This window comes from Zonotrichia albicollis, chromosome 15 (genome assembly GCF_047830755.1).
Source record: "Zonotrichia albicollis isolate bZonAlb1 chromosome 15, bZonAlb1.hap1, whole genome shotgun sequence".
In the NCBI taxonomy this organism is placed as follows: domain Eukaryota; kingdom Metazoa; phylum Chordata; class Aves; order Passeriformes; family Passerellidae; genus Zonotrichia; species Zonotrichia albicollis.
Genome location: NC_133833.1, coordinates 263,337 through 285,722, shown reverse-complemented (window position 1 = coordinate 285,722; position 22,386 = coordinate 263,337). Strand labels below are relative to the sequence as shown.

The window sequence follows — 22,386 nt, the reverse complement described above, 5'->3', positions numbered from 1 at the left end:
ACCTGCACAGCATGCAAGGCAATTCTTATTCAGAAGGAGCTGTGGGCAGTGTGTGAAGGCAAGCCCACTTCATTCACAGGAGATGCCAGCAATGGGTATTGAAATCTAACACATTACAGGCATACCATAACGTTAAAGTTTGATGGAAGATTGCAGCTGAGTAATAGCTGCTCAGTATAATTTCACTTCTTTAAAGACTTGTGGTTCCAGAAAATACATAGCATAAGTATAGCAAAACTTCTCAGTTTTTGCAAGCCGTTGATAAAAATTAGTTTGATAGTTGAACCAAAAGTACAGTTAGCTGAATAGTTAAAATTTTAAAGGTGAATAAAACTTTTAAAACTTATTTCTTAATGCAGTGGCAGCCATCAGGGGCTTTGCCCCCTCTGACCTTTGCAGACCCCGGGGGTTTGCCAGGTGTGCCCAGGCCGGGGGAGAGGTGGGGTTTAAGTGCTGGGATGTGTCTGGGTTGGTGGCAGGAGCCCCTTGGAGGAGAGGGATAAGCCGTGCCTCCTGTCCATTAGAAGGCACCAGAGATCCACCACAGCGCTCCCATTTCTCAAGCCAGGAAAGCCGTGGTGGCTGTTGTGCATGACGGGTGACAGAAAGACCACTGCACTCCCCTGAGTTTCCTTTTCTAGTACGAGTGAAAAAATTCCCCAGCTTGGGACATGCCTCCTCTTTCTGAGCTGGCACAGTAGAAAAGTTCAATTTTTTGAGAAAACTAGGAGACACGTTTAGCTGATTTTTTTTTTCCTAAATGTGCCCTCTTTTTATTGCAGACCAAAGCCCCAGCTCTGGGACAGGAGGCTCTCTGTTCCCCATGGAAAATTAACCCCTCTGCTGCAAGCAGAACGGTGTTTTCCCATTGCCCAGTGGGGAACAGAGTTGGCTGTTTCACAGGAGCTGTTGCAGATCTGCCTTCTGTCCTCTCATCTGCTGTTCCCTTGTCCTACTCAATAAATGTGGTGCCTCTCTTCTCGTGGGATGCTTCCAGGGGAATGCGAGCGGGCAGGGGAGGCGCCGTGACCCCGGCCCCGGCCTTGCCCAGATCAGCGACCGAGGCTGCGACGGGAGCGCGCTCCGTGGGGCGGCTGCGGGGGCTGGATGCGCCCCGAGCCCGCACCCCCTCCAGAACGCAGCAGAGGGCAAGGCCGGGGCTCAGAGCGGGGAGAGGGTAACCCGCAGCGAGGGGCGGCTCGGGCGGGGGCACCACAGGGACGGAGTGTCGCTCCTCGCCGCAGGGCGGGGACAGGGACAGCGACAGGGAGGGGACAGGCACAGGGACAGCGACAGGAACAGGGGCAGGGGCACGGACAGGGACAGGCACAGGCACCGGGACAGGCACAGGGACAGCGACAGGAACAGGGACAGGGACAGGCACAGGCACAGGGGCAGGGACAGGGAGGGGACAGGCACAGGGACAGCGACAGGCACAGGGACAGCGACAGGGGCAGGGGCACGGACAGGGACAGGCACAGGCACCGGGACAGGCACAGGGGCAGGGGCACGGACAGGCACAGGGACAGGGACAGGCACAGGGACGGGCACAGGGACAGGCACAGGGACAGGATATCCTCCTGGCGGCGTGTCCGCGGCGCGGCCCCACGCGAGTGTCGCTCTCGGTGCCGCAGGCTCCTCCCGCCGCCACCGGGGCCCGGCCCGGCCCGGCCGCCTCCTGGCTCCGCCGCCCCGGCTGTCGCTGCTCTCCTCTCCTCTCGTCCCGCAGGCTGTGCCATCCCCGCGCTCCGCTGCCCAGGTAGGCGCCCCCGGGGCCGCTGCCCGGGGCGGGCTCCGATCCGCGGGCTCGGGCGGGGGGCTCGAGGGGCCGGCGCTCGCTGCAGGCTCGGGACGCGCGGGGTTCGCTGCCCGTAGCGCGTTCGGGCGGGGGGTCCTGCCCGAGCCCCGGCTGCGGCGCGGAGAACCGCAGACACCCCCGAGCTCCGCGGGAGACGCCCAGCGCACCGAGGGGGGAACTCAGGGCGCCTCCCCTCGTTCCTCCTGACCGCTGGGCTGCGGGGCAGTTCGGGGTCACGGTCAGTTCCTCTGGGACCAGAGCCCAGGGCGATGTCCCTCCGGGTGTGTCGCCGCCCGCTCCCAGCTGCTCGGGTAGCGCAGAGGCGCTGACAGAAATCGTCCGTGAGCCCTCGGAGGGAGCCGTTCCCTTGCAGGGTTTCGGCAGCCCCGCAGCGGTGACTGTGCCGGTGCTACCGGCGCCCGTCCTGGGCTGAGCCCCCGGCCCTTCCCCCGGTCCCCCCGGAGCGCATCCCGCAGGGGGCTGCATCCCTCCGTTCTGCTCGGGGTTTCCGTGCATCTCCCGTGGCTGGGGCGCGCTCGGCCGGGTGCGGTGTGTGAGCTCGGGGCTGTGGGCTGGGATGCCCCGTCCCGCCGGTAAATCCGCCGCGACCGAGGGGCCCCGGACGCTGCCGAGGGAGCGAGGGGCCGGCTGAGCACGACGTTAGCGTGGAACACCTGCTACATTTGGCCCCAGGAAAAGTAATGATTTTAATAGTTGTGTGACTTTGCAGGGTGAAACAGTAAAAGATTTATCATTTCCATCCCCCGGCTGCACGTTGTAAAGGTGCAAATCCTTGTAATTATTACCCAGGCTAGCTTAACTTCAAGGAATATCTGCACTCCTTCCTCAGAGCTTGTATGTATTGATGTATTTTCAAAAATGAACTTGGCTCCAAACTGCTGTGCAAGGAAGTTTCCTTGGGAACCTGTGGTATGGGAACCTGATTTATGGCTGTTGCATCTGAAGGTCTATTTTTATTCTGAAGAGTAAGTTTTGGGGCTCAAAAAGGGTTCCTGCTGTTGGTTTGTTTGAGACTGAAGGCTTGATCTGTTCCTGCCAGAAGCACTGATGGGAATCGTAAGCATTTGCTGCTTCATTTGTTTTCTTGCTGGATCTTGTTTCAGTTCTGAGATGGGAAATTAAGATTTTGTTTGGGTTAGTTGAAGAAAAGGAGCTGCATATGCTGATGGGGTAACTCATTGTATCCCATTACAGACCCAGTTCCCAGTAATTCTCTTTTCTCCAACATCTTTCTTAGATACTTTTCTGCTTCTACTTCCATTAATCATAATTTTATTAATTTAAAGAAGTAAAGTTATTAGTAGTTTCCAAAGTGTAGATCTGAGGAAATGTTCAGTGAACATACAGATGTCCTGGAAAATGCTCTGGGCTGGACCCAGAAGAGATCTTGCTGCACTGGTACTCCCTCATTTTGTTCTTGTAAGGCTTTGTACTTGCAGCAAGGTATAAAGTTGTATGTCACAGGGATGTCTATCAAAAACAAGCACATAAAGGTGCATTGCATGTGAATAGAAAAATAGAAAAAATAGAAAAATAGAAAAAATAGAGTGGCTGCTGTAACTTACAGAGTGTTCAAGCTCTCTCAGGTGTCAGTAAACTCTACAGACATGTCAGGAAAGATTGGAAAACTCCTGTCTTCCCTGCTGATGAACAGACCTGTCCCATTGCAGTGGGAGAGGAAATCCAGTCACTGAAGCCAGCATCAAGCCAGAAATCAGGTTTGCTGTTCTGTTCATAGTTCATATAAAAAAAAAAAATCTGAAGAACCTGAGTGGAAACTATACATTGATTTTACATGGAATCTTTTTGTTAGAAATACCAGAATGGTGTGATTTTTTCCCAAATGAAGGACTTGTGTTGCTGCTTAAATGGAATCTTTTTGTTAGAAAAAGATTCTTGATTTTACATGGAATCTTTTTGTTAGAAATACCAGAATGGTGTGATTTTTTCCCAAATGAAAGACTTGGGTAACTGCTTAAATCAAAAGGTGAATTCTGTGAATTTCTTCTTCCGTAGCTTTTACCCCTCCCTTTTACATGACCTCAGCAGTCAAAAGTGCCTTTTGGTTTTATCTAGCCAAGTCAGTATGTCCATTTGTTTTGGATATTGGTCTCACTACCATTAGTCACCCCTGAAGCTACAAAATACATGCTGAATGATACAGAAAACAGGAGCCAGACGTTTGTGTCTGCTGGTCTGTTCCTGCCCTTCCTGTGTTGGGCAGCAGTCCTGCTCTGAGTTGTGGTGCTGCTGGTTTCTCTAGTGAGCTCCACTGCAATGTGCTTTTCCCTGACAGTCAGTCCTGTCCTCAGAGCAGAGAACTCCAGTGAGATATTTGCAAGCTGTAAATGATGAACTTTTGCTTCCTGCCTTCTGCAGGATGCGTCAGCAGGAGCTGCCAAGGTCTGGCAGGGCTGACCCGCAGCAGAACTGAACCAGAGGCTCCGAGTGTGGGAGCAGAGCCCAGAGGAGCGGAGAGCGCTGAGCCGGCGCTGGGCGCACCATGGGGGCGAGCACCTCCAGCAGGTCACCCCCCTTTGATGGCAACGGGGATGGTAAGCGTTTTCCTGTTGCTGTCTGGGGCTGCAGACTGACTGGGGGTGCCAGCCAGCCCCTGTGCTGGGGCTGCACACCGCTGGCTGTCCCAGGGCAGAGCAGCAGCAGCAGCACCGTGCCCTGGGCCCTGCAGGGCTGTGCTCTGGTCTTGGGGGCCCTTTGCCTCGCCTCCGGCAGCCCTGAAAGCAAAACTGCCAGCAGAGCTTTGGTGTTGAGGGGTCCCTGGGGCACTGCCAGGCCCCTCGAAGGCAGGGACAAGATGCTGCTGCTCTGGGGCTGGAGAGGTCTGCTCTGGAGGTCCCAGTGCAGGGAGCAGGGGTGGAAGCGTGGTGGGAGCGATGGATGTTCCCATGGGTGCTCCTGGTGGCTGCCCAGCCAGGCAGGACTGCCTGCAGGATGGGTTGGCTGGAAAAGGAGCTGGAAAACTACTGCTGGGAGAGTGTTGGAGGCCAGGGCCCCTGTGCTGCCAAGATTACAGAGACAGTCATTAAAAGATTGCTCCATAAATATATTTGCTGTTGCATGAGTCAGCTTGCTGACTGCCATATGGGCTTTCACCTAGGTACAACAACAATATGCATATGTGGATAAATACAAATACATAGTAATAAACGTAAAGCATACAAAGAGCTGGGTATCAATGCTGTTCCAACGTGCCCAGTGGTGCCACTGCCAGTCTGCAGCTGTTCAGCAAAACCAGCGCTTCAGTTTCCAAATTATTAATGCAACTGCTTACAGCTTTTCTTCAGTTTTTATATTTTTTTCCATTTCTGTAGTGCAAAAGAAATCTGTGCTGTGAAGTTTTCCTGAAGATTTGGTTCCTGCTGCATCTAAATGCTCATTATTGGCATTTCTCATAAGCAACCACTTATGCTTGCTTGGGTTAAAGAGCAGTTGTGTTCCTGACCACCTTCCTCAGGGTGCTGTGCTCTGGCTGTGGGATTCTCCTGGCTGCTCTCTGCTGGGTCTCTCTGGGTTCGGTGTTCACACAGCACCAGCTTCTGCCGCTGAGAAACACAGTGCCAGGAAAGGCTCTGTCCTGACCATGTCGGGTGGTTTGCTGTCACTTTGTTGGGTGTCAGTGAGCTCAGGGCCACTCCTGCATGCTGACACAGTGTGCAGACTGGTGCAGTTCTGTTTCCATGGCCCTGCACAAATTTAAAAAGTGGTACTGCATTTTTTCTCTAATAAGCCATGTTTTAATATACTGAGGGGAGAGAAACCCAGCTGAAACAGAGATGCCCCCTAGGGAATTTTCCATTATCTTGCAAATTGGTAACCAGAGGCTATCTCACCTTAGATGTCACAATCTTGTCCTCATTCTGATTTCAATTAAAATTGTAATTAATTAAGAGCGTCTAGGTACAGTAGGAACGAGCACACTGCTCCCTGGCACGGGCAGCGGGTGGTGGGCACCAGTCCCATCTCTGCAGCTGTGCCACAGGGAGGCTTTTCCTTTGGGACCCATGAGTTGTGTACGTGCTCCAGTGCCAGTCCTAACAATTCTTGCATATTTTCCCAAATTGCTGTTGCTATAATTTCACTATTTTCTGTAGCACCCCAATTTCTCTTTGAACTTCTTGAAGGGCTCTCTTTACCTTGAGCTGAAGTAGGGTGACAGGATTATTTTTCTCTCAGCATTTCCTCTGAGCAGACAGGTGTGGATGATAAGCAAGTGAAATGGAAATATAATAACCAGACAGAAGGTCCAAGGCTACGAGGAGATCTGATTCCCAGAGTAGTCAAGATGAGACCACTGGCTGTGCTGGGGTGAGCAACAGGGATGAGGGAAGCTGAGCCTCAAAGCATTGGCTTTGCCTGGCACATGAGCCTGGGGACCTCAGCAGTGTTGGCTGCTTTTGCTAAGGATGTTTTTTATGGCTGGTTAGGTCAGTATTTTTTATCTAAACATTGTTCCTTAAACCTTGGTTTAGAAATATGACCCCTGTTTACAAAACAGTGTTTCATGATTATACAGCAGTTGTTTCTTTATGGCTATTGTATTATCTTTCTTTGCATCTCTTAAACCAGTTCATCTGAGCTGGTGAATTTTGAACTGAGTGTGTGAGTTTTGCCCCTGAAGGGCAAAAGCTCATAAGGATAAAAAGTAGAAATAACATAATTTCATCAAATGTTTGCTCAGCCATTTAATATTGAAATGTTCTTTCTTGCAGTTACCTTCGACCATTTTGAGATTTTGCGAGCTATTGGGAAGGGCAGCTTTGGAAAAGTGAGTGTTTTGGAAATTAATCACCATGTGGGCTGCTGGAGATGTAACTGGGTGGAAATAGATAAGTTGGAGGCTCACATGAGAGTACAGAACCAAAGCCCAGGCACTGTCAGTGAGCTTTGACCTTCAATTCCTGGTAATCAGAAAGGAATCAGAGCCCAAATCCTTTTCCATTCTGTAGCCACAAAGCAAAGCCCAGTACCCCTTAAACAAAGCCCAGGATTACCTGTGGACTGAGTAACACTGCTCAGGAAAGTGAGGATCGGGTGCTGCTCCCAGTGTTTGACCTGCAGCTCTGTGGTGGAGGAGGCTCTTCCCAGCAGCACCACGTGGGAGGAATGGACATGATGGTTAGTGAATGCATTAAATAAAATGTTGACTGCTCTGTGATTCCCCATCTCCCATGTTGTGATGATAAATTCCCTCCTCTTATCTTCCCCCAAACATTTCTATTTGGGTGAAATTCCCAAGAAATTCCCAGGCAGTGCCAGTGTCGCAGCATTGGTGGATGGAGCTGTGCCCTGGCAGTGTCAGCACTGCCAGAGCTGCTGGAAAACACTCGTGTCACTGGGTTTTACCTGCCCAGATTTGCTGACAAATCATCTCTGTTTTATCCCCTGACTGCTCTCCTAGGTCTGTGTGGTGCAAAAGACTGACACCAAGAAGATGTACGCCATGAAATACATGAACAAACAGAAGTGTGTGGAGCGAAATGAAGTGAGAAATGTTTTCAAGGAGCTGCAGATTATGCAGGGCCTGGAACACCCTTTCCTGGTTAATTTATGGTAAGAGGTGGTGCCTTGGCTCACTGGTTGAGTCAATTGCACACACTTTTGAGATCAGACCCTCCTCATCTGCTTCAAGCCTGTCCTGGGAGCACCTGGTGTGTTCCACTGACTGGGGCTCTTGTTTCAGGGGAATCCTGTTTAGTTAAGCAGTTATCACCCTTCTCCTCTCAGACAGCACAAGAGAGTTTATTCATCTGTCCTTTTGCAGTGTCCCCCAGGCAGGTATTGGCTGTCACCACAAGCCCACCTGTATTTAAAGGAGCTCTTTGCAATCACCAGCAACTTCTGGCAGCGTGGGACTGATGGCCAGGCAGAGCTCTTTGCTGGTTATCCCTTGACATTTCTTTCTTCTTAATTTTATGAGGACACCAGTAACATTCCAAGTGGTGTGAGTTCACATATTGCATGATAAAGTGGACAATATCCTGTAGTTTCAGCATTCCTCTAGGGTTGTGGGTAATTACATTTATTGGAAATTGGATTTCTTTTTAGAATAAAGTAGAAATTATCAATGCTAAACACACACACACAAAATAGTCTAAAAGACACTGAAGATCAAAAATCTTTGCATAATTCTTCCTTTTTAAAATCTCCTGTAACCTGAGTGCAGTTCAGTGAATTCTTGGTATTTTGCTGCTGTTGCCATTTAGAGTGGTTCTTATTGGGGTATGAATAGTAAATGTGCAGCTGCACCTCCCATATAATACCTCCAACCTTGTCTTTCCTACTTGAACACAAAGCTCCAGGCAAAGCTCTCCCAGCAGCTGAAAGCTGACCAGTGTGTCTGTGCAGAGATCTGCACAGAGCAAACCATCCAAGTGTCCCTGCTGCTGCTCCTGCCATGCCAGCCCTGGCTCCAGGATGCCTTTGGCTTTCCTGTGTCCTTCCTGCCCTCGGGGTGACTCAGAGCCCACAAGCTCTGTGCGGAGCCCTGGTCTGGCTCTGGTGCTGGTCAGCACATCCAGCAGTGTGCTGTAAGGAAAAGCCCATGAGAAGAGGGCGCATGGCTGGTCTCAGAGAGACACAGCCCATCAAAGGAGATCACTCCCAGAGGACCAGCAGAGACCAGCTGCCCCTGTGGTGCTGAGCACACAGTCCCAGGCAGATGCTGCCCTGGCACAGGGACCTCAGTGCTGGGTCTGGCCAGGGTGCAGCTCAGGCTCCTCTCCCTCCTCCTGCTGGTGCTCAGAGAAGGCAGAACGCCCGCCCTGAGCTGTTCATACAATCTGCTCTGACTCTGTTATGGACCTGAGACTGAATTATTGTTGTCACAAGTGTGACAATGGTGGGAAACAGAGCACGGAAAGGTCGTGAAATTTGGAGTGAAAAATTCCAAGAAATGATGAGTATTCCCAGAAGTACCACATGTTCCTTTATTACCTGTCACTTTTCAACGCTACTGTCCTTGAAGCACGTGTGTGCTGTTCCAGGTACTCATTCCAGGACGAAGAGGATATGTTCATGGTGGTTGACCTGCTGCTCGGAGGGGACCTGCGCTACCACCTCCAACAAAACGTGCGGTTCCAAGAGGCCACTGTGAAACTCTTCATCTGTGAGCTGGTGCTGGCCCTTGACTACTTGCAGAGCAGGCACATCATCCACAGGTCAGCCAGGCCACAGGCAGGCTTGTTACTCCTTTATGTGAAACAACAAATAGACGCTTAAGGGATAAACGACATGTCCTGTGTGTATTTGCTTTTATGTGAAACACAAGGGTTCCACAGAAAAGTATTTCAAATACAGCGGAGACCATCTGATTTGTCCCTCTGCAATATCTGTGAAATAGCATATTTGATTGCCCACTGAACCTGCAAAAATATGTCTCTGATAGGTTTTAATTAGCTGTAACTCATTAATGCCCATCCTCATCCAGGGAGAGTAGGTGTCAGCACTCAGAACTCCTGTGTTCATGCTTGAAGAGATCTCCCTTTTCCCCCTTCTGTATTGCACCAAAATACGAGGACTGGGCCCAAACACAACTTTTTCCTGTATGAGGTAAATCCCTTTTTAGAAATGCTGAGAGTTTCTTTTTGGCTACCACAATTTCTCATGGCCAGTGAAAAAGATGCCTGAGCTCTTCCCACAGCTTTGCAGACCTGCAGAGGAGCAGAGGAGGCAGAGGTTCCCGGGCTGGGAGCAGGTTTGGCTGTGCATGGACAGACACAGGGCTCTCCTGCTGCCGTCGGGGCCACACAAAGCTCAGGGCCCAAGAGTGTGGCCGGGTTAGCTGCTGCCAGGGAGGATGGGCAGAGAGGGTTGTGAGGGTCAGTAACTGCAGGGAGAAGGTCACTGCATTTAGAAATGCCCCTCCAGGTGGGCATTCTTGTGCAGTGTAAGAATGAAGCATGGAAAGCGTAAAATGGAAATGGCTGTTGGTGGGGAAGGCACCCATGGCGAGGAGCTGGTGAGGGTGAGAGCCTGTCCTGAGCACAGTGTCCAGTGCCATGTGCAGGCTCGGGGCAGAATGAATGACCCCTTGCTGTCCCTGCGCCACAGGAGCCCAGAGCAGCTCTGCTCTGCTGCAGGGGCACAGCTCCCACCCTTTCACACCGCTGCTTTTGTGCTTTACCTGCACGGGTCTTTGCCCCAGTGGGAACAGCAGTGGGGGAAACTGCAGCTGAGGTTGCAGTGTGATTTTCACACAGCTGCATGTGCTTAAGGTAAATCAAGTACAACAAAACATGTATGGCAGGCTGTAAAACTTGCAAGTTATTTAATTAACACTGTAATGCAAGTTGTTTAATTAACACTGTAACCCAGTGGGATAGCATTTGATTGATAAAGTGATTCGTCTGAGGCAATTACGCTGCAACAGCTGTAATTGGGAACATCAGGAGACAGGGAAGCAATGGTTTTGTTTGGCTGAACAAAACTGTGTAAAGACACCAAACTCAGGCTGCAATTATATCCCACCTAGATGTAAAAGAATGGGAAATATTAATATCTTTTAGGTTAGGAAATTATAGAACCAGCTTATAAAAAAAATATACAAGTGAGCAATAACAAGAATTATCTTGGTATTTGTTTGCATCCTGAGAATGATCTTACCTTGCTGGTGTAATTTCAGTATGCCAGACTGAGGGAGATCAGAAACAGACACAATAGAAATTAAAAAGTAATAACTTTGAAAAAAAAAAAGGAAACAGTTCCACTGTGCTTAGGGGGAAAATCAGCTGCTTACCTGACACTGCCCTGCTCTGCTAATGACGCCTGTCCCTATACCCACCTGTATGATGGGAGGACACAAGGAAGGGAACCGGTGTTTATAACCCACTGGAAGTTGCTGGGTAACAAGATGCCAGAAAACTGTAAGCTATTAGATGACAATTAGATATATTGTGGGGCTTTGATTCCAGGTGGCTTGGAGAACTCAAACTCTATCCTAATGATTGAATTTTTAAAGTAAAATCCAAAACGTGTTCATTTCTTCACTGGGCCCTCCTGTGCCGGGTGGGGAGCACCAGCTGGCACAGGTCCCTGCACCTGTTGCCTGTCTGCTGGCTGGCACCTTTTCTCTGGGGCACCAGCTGGCCAGGTGCTCAATGGGCACTGGTGTAATGAGCTCATTAAAGCCTGGTAATGGCTTGTAAAGTCACTCAGGTGACACTGTGGCTGTATCAGAGTATCAGGTGTATGCTTTCTGCCTTCAGTTACTGTTTCCCTACAGCATTGATATAGGTATTATTTTTTGGGATCCTTTTACTTAGGAATAAAACCTGTGGGTAACCCATTTGTGTCTAGAACAATGATGTTAAAATACTTTAATTTGTACTGAGGACCCCTTCTCATACAGTACTGAAATAGATTGAAAAGGAGGAAAATGACAAGAAGACTCTAACTGAGCTGCGGGTGCACTGAGCAGAGCGCTGCCCACCCTGCAGCCTGGCAGCTGCTGGTGCTGGTGGGCTGTCACCCTGTTACAGCCGAACCCAAAGGGCACCATCAGCTGTGGGAATAAATGTCCGCAGGCTCTGAGGGCGCAGCGTCCCCACCAGAGCCCCAGAGCTGCTGTGCTGGGGTGCCAGCAGCTGCTTCCTGCTGCTTCTCAGGCTAACGGCTGTCTCTCCTTCTCTGCTTTGTTTCTCAGAGATATCAAGCCCGACAACATTTTACTGGATGAGCGCGGTAAGTGCCGCGTGCTCTGTGGTCATGCCAGCGTTCAGCAGCAGCCAGGAGACTGTGTATGTTTATATAAATGTACAGCAGGAGAGAAGCTGCGCTCTCGGTGCTTGCTGCTGCCGTCCTTTGGCGCGGGCTCTCTGCTCAGCCCAGCTGGGAGCAGGATCATCCCATCCCTTTGTGCTCACTCGCTGTCTCTTGCTTTTGGAGCAGCAGTGTCCTGTACCTTCAGGGCACCGGGCAGCCTGAGATGCTGTGGTGTTTCTGGGGCTGCCTTGGTGTTTTAGCCAACACCTCCTTTGGCTCACTGGCTTGAAGGTGTCCCTACAAGACACTGGCAGGGACCATATGTTTGGTGCTGCTTGGGATCAGGAGCCCAGCACACCTGATTTTAACATTTTCTTGGTTCTTGTTTAAAACTTACTCAAAATGCGTCATTTGAAGGGCAATGCTTGTGTCACTGCAGGGTTTGTGCACAACAGAATTAATTATGCTGCAATGGATAAGCCTTGGTCACGTATTTAATTTTTCCTTGAGCATTTGGCATGGGGAGGGAGCTCTGAAGAGGATTAGGGGCTAGGTATAAGTGTTGCTATTGGATTTTCTCTAGTTTTTCATAGGCAAAACTCTTGACTATATTCTTGCATGGCTCTTCAGTCACATTTTTTCCCAGCAAAGATCTCACAGTGAAGAGTTGTCTCATATTTTTTAGTTTGTAAAGAGAAACATTTTGTTAGATCATATTTTTTTTAAAATCCAGGTAACTGTACTGTTGTGAGAAATCTTCATTAGCAGCTAGAGCAAGGTGCCTGAACAGTCGGTGCAGGGAGGAGGCACAGCTGCGTTGTCACGGCGTGAGAGGCTGTGTCAGAGATGCTGAGCTGTGCGGGCGGCCCTGCCTGGCTCTGTGACAGGGTGTGTGTCACCAGGGCTGCCTGGCAGCGCCGAGCCACACTCGATCCGTCTGCACGTGACCTCCAATTTCAGCGCAGGGGTTGATGATTTATTTAGGAGCTGGCAGCAAGTGGCTTTGCCCCCAGGTGCTGGGGCCCCTGTCCTGCCCTGCTCCGTCCTTCTGCGCCTCCTGCCCTGCACAGACCCTGAAGAGCCCTGTCCTCCCTGGGGCCTGGCACTGCCCATCCCACGCGGGGCAGCTTTGGCTCGGTCCTCACTGCTGGGTGCTTTGTGCCCCATTGTCCCCAACCCTGTGCCGCCCAGACGGGGTGACACAGCTTCCTGAGAGGAGCCGGGATCACCGTGGCTGTGGCAATGCAGGTCAGCACTCCCTGGAGAGGGAAAACAAAGAGGAAAAGGCTCTGGTAGTCTCTGCAGCTGCACTCAGCCCAGGAAGACACAACCTACTAACTTTTGTAATGATGCTACAATGTGGGATGAATTTTGAGCCTATTCTCTGCTCACTGTGATTTTTTTGACTCTCTCTTGCAGAGGTTTCAGAGTGTTTTTTCTGGGGATATAGCCTTGGCTCCAGTGTCCTTTTGACTGTGACTTGTAGTATTCTTTTTCTTCATCCATGACAGCAAAGGTTTGTCTTCCAACAAACTTAGAAAAGCTAAGAAAGCTTTGGACACACACAGAGTTCATTTTCTTTCCCAGACTGATCCTGAAATATAGGAAGACTCAAAACAATCACCGCTAAATTACTTTTTTGAGAACTCTTGTATTTTCTGGTTCCCCAAAGGGAAAATAAGGGGATATTTTAAACAAGAGACATCTGCAAGCAGCCCACAAGCTGAAATATTTTCTATCAGTTCTCCCACCAGATTTTTTTACCTGGAAGCTCCTTTCTATTGAGTATTTTACTTTATGTTTCTGATTCAGAGCTATTTCTTGTGTGAAATTAAAGCCAAGCCTGTTACACGTTGGCCTCTGTCTTTCAGGACACGTGCACGTCACTGATTTCAATATTGCCACCATGCTGACCAAGGAGAGCCCTGTCACCACCATCGCTGGCACCAAGCCCTACATGGGTGAGAGCCGAAGGAAGTTCCCTGTTCTGGAATCTCCATTTGAGGGCCTGGGGGGAGTGCTGTGGTGGGACACAGGTGGAGACAGTTCTGGCTAGAGCTGGGCCTCTTTTCTTCCTGATCCACATCAAAACACGCAGAGTGTGAAGTGAGGAGCACCCCGGGAGGGGACGCAGGCTGGGGACAGGGGTCCCTCCCCAGAAATGCCTCAGTGCACTGGGGATTGTGTGCCCTCCTTCACAGGGGCTGAGGAGACACTGGGGCCACCTCATGCCTGGGCTGGGTGGATGTGCTCCTCCTGGAGCACATTTACTGCGAATGCCAGGCAGCTCCCGCGTCAGTAAAGGGAACTTGCTCTTGCTGGGCTTGGGGCAGAGAAGCACAGAGAGTCCCATGTGGAGAGGGCTGCGGGCTGCGGGTGGCCCCGGTGCAGGAGCGCGGCAGCACGGGCAGGGCAGGGCTCTGGGGTTCTCTGTTGCTCATTTCCACTGGGGATTGCAGCAAGGCAATTTCCCCCCCTGTATTTCACAGCGCCTGAAATGTTCAGCTCCACAAAACCCACCAGCTACTCCTTTGCCGTGGACTGGTGGTCGCTGGGAGTCACTGCCTACGAGCTGCTCCGAACCCGGGTACGTGTGGGGCTCATGGCCTGGCTTGCTCTGCCCTTGGACACGCTCTGGGGAGGGTAATGCTTTCCAGCAGAGGTGAGGTGAGATGGCCAAGCCGAATTCAAGGCTTTAGCAGTTGTTACAGCAGAGGAAGCAGAGATCACATCTTCACCAGGGTTATTCTGATCATGGCTAAGAGCTCAGAGAAGCTGCTGCAATACAGAACAGCATCTTGTGGCTGGTCCCTGCGCAGCTGAGGCCCTCTGGGTTGATATAAGGGGGCAAGGCAAACAAGCAACAGCTTATTTTTCCCTGGCATTGTCCCCAGCATGGGTGAAAAACGTTTTACAGGGAGTATCAGGAGTGGTCTAACCACAGCACTATTTGTCACAGCCTTGTAAGACAAAAACATTGAAAAGTCCAAGCAAATTCCCACTGGCTGATAACCCTGACTTCTGGGGTTTGCTCCTGCCTGTCCTGCTGTTAAATGTCCAGTTATTAGTGTAGTTCTTGCTGACATTCTGCTTTTTTGTCTGAGCCATGGCACGAGGGAGAGATGTCCCACCGGAGGCTGGGGACTGGACAGTGACACTGTATGAAGCTCCTGTGCTCTAACAGATTCCTCAAGAGGCCTGAAAAGCAGACAAATTCACGCTTGTCCCGTGGTGTTTCCCACAGAGGCCGTACCACATTCGGTCCAACGCTTCCCCGGGCGACATCGCTCGCGTGCTCCGGACGGCGGCGGTGGCGTTCCCGGCGGCGTGGAGCCCGGGCATGGTGGGGCTCCTCCGGAAGGTGAGGGGCTGGCGGTGCCGGGGCTCCGGCGCTCACAGCCTGCCCGGGGGGGCGCCTGCAATGGCCAGGCCGGGAAGGGACCTGCAGAGCCCGCGTGTGACAATGACAGCGGCACCGGGCGGTGCCGAGCGCGGCGCTGCTCCGGGCGGGACGCGGGGACAGCGGCTGCAGCCTTGGCTTCCAGAGCTGCGCGCTCTGCAATTGACTCACTTAGAAACAGATATTGATATGTGTGCCAATTCATTTACTCCAAGAATCACATTTTTTTTAATCCTCAGGAAACATTTTTTCCAGTAATGGAAATATTTGCAAGAAGTGCTGACGCTGCTGTAATCTTTTGATGCCGTGTGGTTTATGCACCACTGCAATTTTTTTTTTTCAATAAAGCTGTTACAAAAATTGCTTCAAAATCATTACTGGAATGATTTTGAAGCTGAAATCCCATTTGAAATGAAGCCATAGCTTCAATAAACAAGACTTGGGCTTAACAGTGGCAGCAGAGCTGAGCACTTACACCCTGCATAGCAGCACTGGCAGCAAATTTTAAGGAAGTATGTAAATGGTTTTTTAATCTCAAATAAGTGTGGGCAATGAAGTAGTACTTCGTGTCGCTTTCAACTTGTTTTTGTTCCAAACAATAAATATATATATGTATTCTGCAATTTCTAATGAAATGGATTATCGAACATTTTAACAAAAAGAGACTGTCAATTCTTTGCTGGGACAGAATCACGGTGTATTTTCCAGAAAGAAAATGGCAGAATATCTCCATTTGCTGAAAATTCAATGAAGCCAGTATTTCATTAAGCCTAACAGTAATACAGGAATATTTGCTGCAGATGTCCTGTGTGTTGCTATGCTGGCTGTGTGTTTCCTGCTGGTTTTCCAGCAGGGAGACCTGGACCACAGCAGGCCACAAGTCATGGAGGCTCCCATGTGAATAAATAATACAGTGTCACAATTATTTAAATGTCCCGGCGCTCCTTTGCATCTGGTTTAGCAGCCACATGTACTGTACATGACGCCAGCTGTGGCTGCGTCCCGGCTCAGCCATCTCTGTGCATTTCTGTGTTTGTGCTGCGGAGCCGCAGCGCTGGCTGGGCTGCCCGGGGCTCTGCAGAGGCAGCTGGGCTCTGGGGACAGGGCTGGTGCCTGGCTGCACGCCAGGGCAGGGCTCTGCCGGTCACCTTGCCTGTAAATTCCCCAAAGCGTTTGGATCCTCTGGTTTTCCTGCTGAGTTTTAGGAGTGCAAGGTATCAGGAGTTTATGCAATGTACAATCCTTGAACAGAGACCACCTCAACCCTTTCCTTCCACACAAGTAATCCTACAGCAATGTTAAAAAATTTTGAAAATGAGCAGTGTGAAGGCACACTTTCACACTGGAATAGAGTATTTCTTTAGTAGAGTGAGAAAAGAGGATGTTTTACTGATCCAGTACTAAAAGTGGAGCACAAACACCTGAGTGGAACTTCCCATTCCAAAAAAATGCTTATTTTTAACATTGGACAAATTGTTTAATGCCACTGTACTGCCTCATTGCCTGCTCGTACAATGGGGATAAAAGTAATTTGTAAAAATGGGAGTAAGCAGAGGCAGAGCTTGTGAGCGTGTCACATACCCCGGTGAAGGGACTCTGAGCCAGAGCAGGAGAGGCACTGGTCCAAATGCCAGCGTCAGTGCAGTGTCTCTGGCACCACGTGTCCTCAGCTGTGCTCCACAGGATGGGTGCCCTGTGGGATGGTCTCATCTCTCCTCTTTACCTCTTGCTGCAGTTGCTCGAGCTGAACCCCGAGAAACGTTTTTCTCAGCTCAAGGACATCCAGTCCTTCCCGTACCTGTCTGATGTGAACTGGGATGCTGTTCTCCAGAAAAGAATACTGCCAGAATTCATTCCCGTGGTAAGGCCGTTTGAGTGTAAAAGTTCCTCACACCCAGCACTGGGGCATTCTGACAAATTTCCACTGAAGCATCAGGTGTCACAAGGAGAAAAGAGAGACCCAGGCAGAGCTGTCTCTTCCATGAGTGTGTAGCGTAGAGTAATGGAAGGAGACTATAGTGTGGGTGCCCCCACACTGATGTGCCCTGTTTGTAATGTTCCCAGAATTTCTGGGTGCAGAACTGGTGTTGCAGCCCACTGGGCTGCGCATCTGTGTGGGAGGGATGGTGCTGTGAGCCCCCTTGTGCTGAGCCTTGCTCTGAGCAATGCTGCTCCCCAGTGCACCAGGATGGACTCAGCAGCAGCCTGGAGATCACCCACCATCTCATGGGAATTGTTTTCTCCTGCAATGCTTCTCCAACAAGCTCATTGTTAACAGTAAACAGCACATGCACTAGAGTTGTATTTATGGGCCTTTTTAAATTGAATTAAAGCAGCACATAACTAACATAACCCTTATAAAGAACAGTCCAACTACTCCAACTGGTTTTCAGCAGAAGTTGGGCTAAACTATGAATATTTGTTAACTGTAAATCTGCCCTTGTTGCTGGGTTTCTCTGTGGTGGGTATGATTCTCTATTGCTTGAGGACCAGTTCCACTGGGCTGTTGTGCTACTCTCAAAAAGGCACAACCCAGCCAGGACTGTCCTCATCCTCATTGCCACTCCAAAGCAGGCAAAGGGCAGAGTAGAAGCAGGAGCACAAAAGGAGCCACTGTGACACCTTGAATATGGTCCATATCTGAAGGGACTGATAAAGTATATCAGGAGTGTAGCCAGTGCTCTTGGCTGCAAGTGCAATTATAATTAGTGCATTTTTTTTACAAAATTCAGCTCCCAAATGCAGTCCAGGTTATAAGAGACTAAGACAGGCTCTGATTGCTTAAGGCCACTTCTCTCTCCCCTCCAGAAAGGCAGACTGAACTGTGACCCAGCCTTTGAACTGGAAGAAATGATCCTGGAATCCAAACCTCTTCACAAAAAAAAAAAGCGCTTGGCTAAGAAGGAGAAAGACACAAGCAAAATCAATTCATCCCAGGTGAGAACAAACAGGTACAAGCATGGTAGGCCTTTCATTTTTCAAAGACTGCCATCTAGCAAGACCACAGTAAACTGAACAGAATATTTTTTCCATTGTGACCAACTATTCCTAAAACTCTCTCCATCTTCCCCGTGGTGAAGGGCAGAATGTGTATGCACTGCTTTACTGCAAGAGGAGAACCTTAATGCCATTCTCCCCACTGCAGGGTGAAAGATGCTCTGTGCCTAAACATATTGCCATGTGTCATTGAAACTGCCCCTTGCAATGTTCTTCTGTGTAAACTGTGAATTTATTCCCTGTATCTTTTATTTTTCCATTCCGATATGAAAGGCCAGCCACCTCCAGAAGCGCCTGGAAATGCTCCAGAGAGACTTCATTGTTTTCAACAGAGAAAAGTAAGTTTTGATCCAGAGGCAGCAGCAGAGGCACTGGCCCTTGCCAAAGCCTGTGACAGTTTAGGGGGGCACAGGGCGGGGGGGCTGTGCTGGAGGAGCTTGGGGCACCCGGGGCTGCAGGAGCTGTGCAGCGAGGGGCAGCTCAGGCCAGGCAGTGGGCAGCTCCAAGGCAGCTGTACCTCTATGGGGTCTTGGCACTGCCTGGGCTTTTCCTCACAGTTCAATCATCCTTTTCTATCCCAAGGGTAAGACCTCACTGTGACAGCATCCAAGAGACCATGACAAAAAGTGGCGGCCCACACAGGGAGGACAATCAGAACATCAGCCTCTGAGAGCAGCTCAGCCCCTGCAGGGGACTCCTCGTGACACTGGGGCTCACCATCCACCTTCACAATGCCAGGCCGTGCCAGCAGCCCAGGGCACAGAGCAGAGCTGGGGCTCCCCTCCCTCAGCTCATCCCCACAGCCCAAGGGCCCATGAGAGGCTGTGGGGGCTGCCTTGCAATGGGCACAGCTGGTCAGACAGATCCTGTCATGTTGCCTTTCCTGAGGGCAGGAACGCCACCACAAGACAATGGACAAGACAGCTTTTGCTACTTTGGCTCGGCTGGCAGGTGCCACAGCCCTTGGTGCCACCATGCAGGCAGCTGCTGCACCGTGCTGAGGGGTGCCCACAGCTGTGCCACAGGGCTCTGCAGGTGTTGGCATTCCCACGGATGGGCTCATGGCTGCTTCCCCAGCAGGAAAGGTGGCTCCCACATGCATGATCTTCACCAATGCATTGTGACAAAAGTGGCCTTTGCTTACAGACAGTGCCTGCAAACATCCTGTGAGGGGGCTCAGGAGGCTGGAGAGGAGCTCCTTCCTTAGCTGCGAGGAGGCAGCAAAGGCTTCCTGCCCGTTTAGTGCTCTCTCCATGGACCCAGCAGGGCTGGCATGGTTGGTGGCCAGTGTGCAGACAGATGTGCACACCAAGCTGTAACAACCAGGTGCTGGTGAATCCAGATGCTTTACCAGTCTAGCCTGAAAAATACATTCACCATCATGATAAAACTGCTGCAGCTCACTGAATCTGATGGAGCTTGGCTTCCAAAATCAGATGGGAATTTAAATGTATATTTTGAATGTCTCTACCACTGAAATCACACTTGATTTAAGCAGGAACTGTCCTCAGGAACCGTGAGGATAGCCTTCCTGGGAATGATGAGTCCAAGGCAGAGAGACATGGAGTCTCCACCCCACTGAGAAGTCCTGTTGCTTGAAAGGCTATCCAGAGAACCTCCAGCATTCTCCATGGATCCTCTGCTCTCTGCCCAGTCCTCCAGCAGGTCTGGCACCAGCAGGACTGTGCTGACAGCTGTCCCTGTCTCCTGCACAGCACATCGCCATCGCTGCCTTGCTCTGGTGCAGGCAGAGGTGCACATACCATAAGTGTATTTATCTCAAATCCCAGCTCTGCTTCTCACTAGGGAAAAATCTGCTGCTGCAGAAATACCTCTCCACTGGCTGGTCAGAAAAGCCCCAAAACAACTGAAGTCCTTAAAAATGGAAAGAACATTGCATATTTAAACATTTTAAAATGTAGTAATTTAAATGTTTCTACAACCATCTCTCTATTCCCCTCTTCCTCTGTACACAGAGGCACAGTCTCAGCTTATTCTCTACCAGGCAACAGGCAAAAGCCTAAATTACTTGATGGAAGAATTTCACAATGCTTGTAAGCACAGCATTCCCCAGCCTGGCACAACTATTATAGCCTGGCCCCTTAAGGACTGCGGCAGAGACAGCTTGCCCTGCCTCAGTTGCAGACATGTAAAAAAAAATATTTCAAGGTCAAATACTAAAGAAGGAGAGGGAAAAGTGTATTTGTTTAGCATAGCCGAAACTGACCCTTAATTCTGTGGTCTTTAAACAAAAATCACTTTTTTTTACATGCTTTGCAAGCTTTAAAGGACAGTGCCTTTCGTTCTAACAGACAATGCCTGATGGAAGGGGAGCATTTCACTGACAGGAGTCCACAGAAAGCAGCCTCCAAGGCTGTCTGGCCAGGATGGCCCCAAAGCCGTGCCCAGGCAGCGCCGTGCGGAGCTGGTCCCTGTCAACACACAGAGGACAGGCACAGCTCTTGCCAGGCAGCCACAGCCCATGGTGGCCAGGCCAGGCTCAGAGACGGCGTGCACAAACTGGACAGCTGTTACAAACACTTGCATTGTGCTGCTCTGCCGATACCTTTCCCTTGGCCTGAGAAGCCGCACCAACACCCTGACAGGGGTAGCAGCGAGCACTGCAGGCTGCTGCCTCTCCAGCCCCAACACCACCCAAACCCCTGTGCTGCCCCAGCCCAGTTCCCTGCACTGGGCACTGCCCCTGCCAAGCTGCAGGGGCCCGAGGAAGAGAAGAGCCAACCGACAACATGAGCTGTTTGAAGGAACAACTTTTTTTTTAATAAAGTGTACAAAGTAGTAAAACTCCTTACACAAGGTGCTGTGACAGCTGTTACAGAGATGATTCGAGCTCCCCCACAGGCCTCATGATGAAACGCCAGAGCATTGGGCGGAGATGAAGGAGATGAATGTGACAGACCCACCTCTCCCTGCGAGCTCAGTGCACCTGCCCTCCCCGTCCGACATCCTGCCCCCGGCCAGACCCTGCCCCTCACCTGCCTGGCCGGGTCGCCCTGTGGGCCATTCCCACTGTCCCACACCACGGCATCCCACACACGTTCAACACCAATAACATTGAACCGAGCAACCTGTCCGAGCAGCATGCATACAGAGAGGAAGAGCAAAACACAACCCAACCAAACCCACAACAGTAACAACAACAGAACTTTAAGGCTATGCAAAAACAAAATGAAGCAACATCTTTAAAGCTAGGTAGCAAGTAGCATTTGTGAAACATAAGGCTTGAGGCTTATTGATTCTTCAGAACAGGTTTATTTCTTTTCATTCTTCAACACCAATGTACCATTTTTCCTCCTTTGCTTGAACAGGGTTTTGTCTCCTCCTCAGCCGGGACATTTAGCTCAGGGAGGTGATGTTGGAGCGGCCTCCCGGCGGCGCGACAATGCGCTTGCTCGCTGAGCGCATGCCTTCATCAACCTGGGTACCTGGGATAGGATCAGAGTACAAAGGGAACGGGCAAAGTAAAGTTAAGGGCATCTTCTTCACAGACTGAGCAGTCAGGCAGCCTGGAGTCCTGCCAAGGCCCTCCAGAGGCTATCTACTGCAACCTGCTCCCTCTCCAACTCCAGCAGCAGCTCAGAGCCGCAGTGGCTTTAAAGTCTCTGCAGATGCTTCGTGAACAGACGCAGCAGGAACAGCATCGGATGCTGTGCTGGCCTCCAGGCAGTCTGCCTGGCTGCTCCTGCAGCGTGCAGCTCCAGCCATGCCCTTTAAGGGACACACGGGATCCTGCCCTGCCATGACCCACTCTTGTGCTTACCTTGGTGCAGGCCACCTCTAACTGCCCCTTGCCCCAGGCCAGGGACAGGGACATATGGCCAGTGGCTCTGCCCCCTCCCAGCCCAGGCACAGCACGTACTCACCCGACAGGCTGAATCCAGACTGATGGAGATTCCTGACGGGCGGTGTCTGACGCGTGGGGGACCCCCTGGTTGACCCCGCAGGGGTGCCCCCCTTGGGGGTGGTGGTCAGGTCAAACACAGGTCCGTCATACAAGCCCCGGGGCACAGCATGCACCTCTGCCATCTGTCACCAGAGAGAAGAGGACAGTGACACTTTTCTGAGCCCAGGGAACACCAAGCTCCAGCCATCCACCAGCTCCTCAGTCCCCCTGCAGAAGGATGTCACACTGCTATAGTTCTGCAGCACTGAGGCCTGGCACAGCCCCACTGCCCTGTAAGGTGTGCAGAGCCAGTGCAAGGGGCTATCCCCCAGATGGCGTTTATGCTGCACAAATCAGGGAGGAGAAGGCAATTTTGGCCAATCTCTTCATTTTAAACAGTGTTTCCCTCCAGACCCCTGCTGCAGCAGGACAGGATGAAGAGAGACATTACCACTGCTAACCTTAAGGAGCATCTGTCTCCACCATGGCACATCACTAACACAAAGGGCTCCCTATCCAAGCCTCAGTCATTTTGTATATTCAAAA

The 22,386-nt window shown here is 50.9% G+C and overlaps 2 protein-coding genes across 5 annotated transcripts in view; one reads left to right on the top strand and one right to left on the bottom strand.

Moving 5' to 3' along the window:
• Positions 1-1,529: 1,529 nt before the first annotated feature.
• STK32A (serine/threonine kinase 32A) lies at positions 1,530-21,108 on the top strand. 2 transcript variants are annotated; one of them, XM_074551926.1, is made up of 13 exons: positions 1,530-1,759; positions 4,199-4,374; positions 6,550-6,605; positions 7,239-7,390; positions 8,824-8,997; positions 11,481-11,518; positions 13,411-13,500; positions 14,029-14,126; positions 14,784-14,900; positions 16,675-16,800; positions 17,748-17,876; positions 18,210-18,274; positions 18,519-21,108. In XM_074551926.1, exons 2-13 carry the CDS (start codon positions 4,323-4,325, stop codon positions 18,604-18,606), a joined length of 1,185 nt encoding a protein of 394 aa, XP_074408027.1. In that variant the 5' UTR covers positions 1,530-1,759; positions 4,199-4,322; the 3' UTR covers positions 18,607-21,108. The 2 variants fall into 2 exon arrangements, with proteins under 2 accessions (XP_074408027.1, XP_074408028.1); XM_074551927.1 differs by lacking the exon at positions 1,530-1,759 and adding an exon at positions 3,376-3,537.
• The window catches only part of DPYSL3 (dihydropyrimidinase like 3), a 27,810-nt gene continuing 26,118 nt past the window's right edge, over positions 20,695-22,386 (bottom strand). For all 3 annotated transcript variants that reach the window (XM_074551923.1, XM_074551925.1, XM_074551924.1), the window contains exons 13-14: positions 21,821-21,983; positions 20,695-21,382 (exon numbers count right to left, since the gene is read on the bottom strand). In XM_074551923.1, the coding sequence (XP_074408024.1) occupies positions 21,294-21,382; positions 21,821-21,983 (252 nt within the window). In that variant the 3' untranslated portion in view covers positions 20,695-21,293. The remainder of the gene's footprint in view (positions 21,383-21,820; positions 21,984-22,386) is intronic.

Excerpts from the sequence above, each read along its gene's own strand:
- STK32A (XM_074551926.1), top strand. The coding sequence starts at position 4,323 with ATGGGGGCGAGCACCTCCAGCAGGTCACCCCCCTTTGATGGCAACGGG. Across the intron at positions 4,375-6,549 it reads CTTTGATGGCAACGGGGATG|TTACCTTCGACCATTTTGAG; the intron begins GTAAGCGTTTTC and ends TCTTTCTTGCAG. Across the intron at positions 13,501-14,028 it reads TGGCACCAAGCCCTACATGG|CGCCTGAAATGTTCAGCTCC; the intron begins GTGAGAGCCGAA and ends TGTATTTCACAG.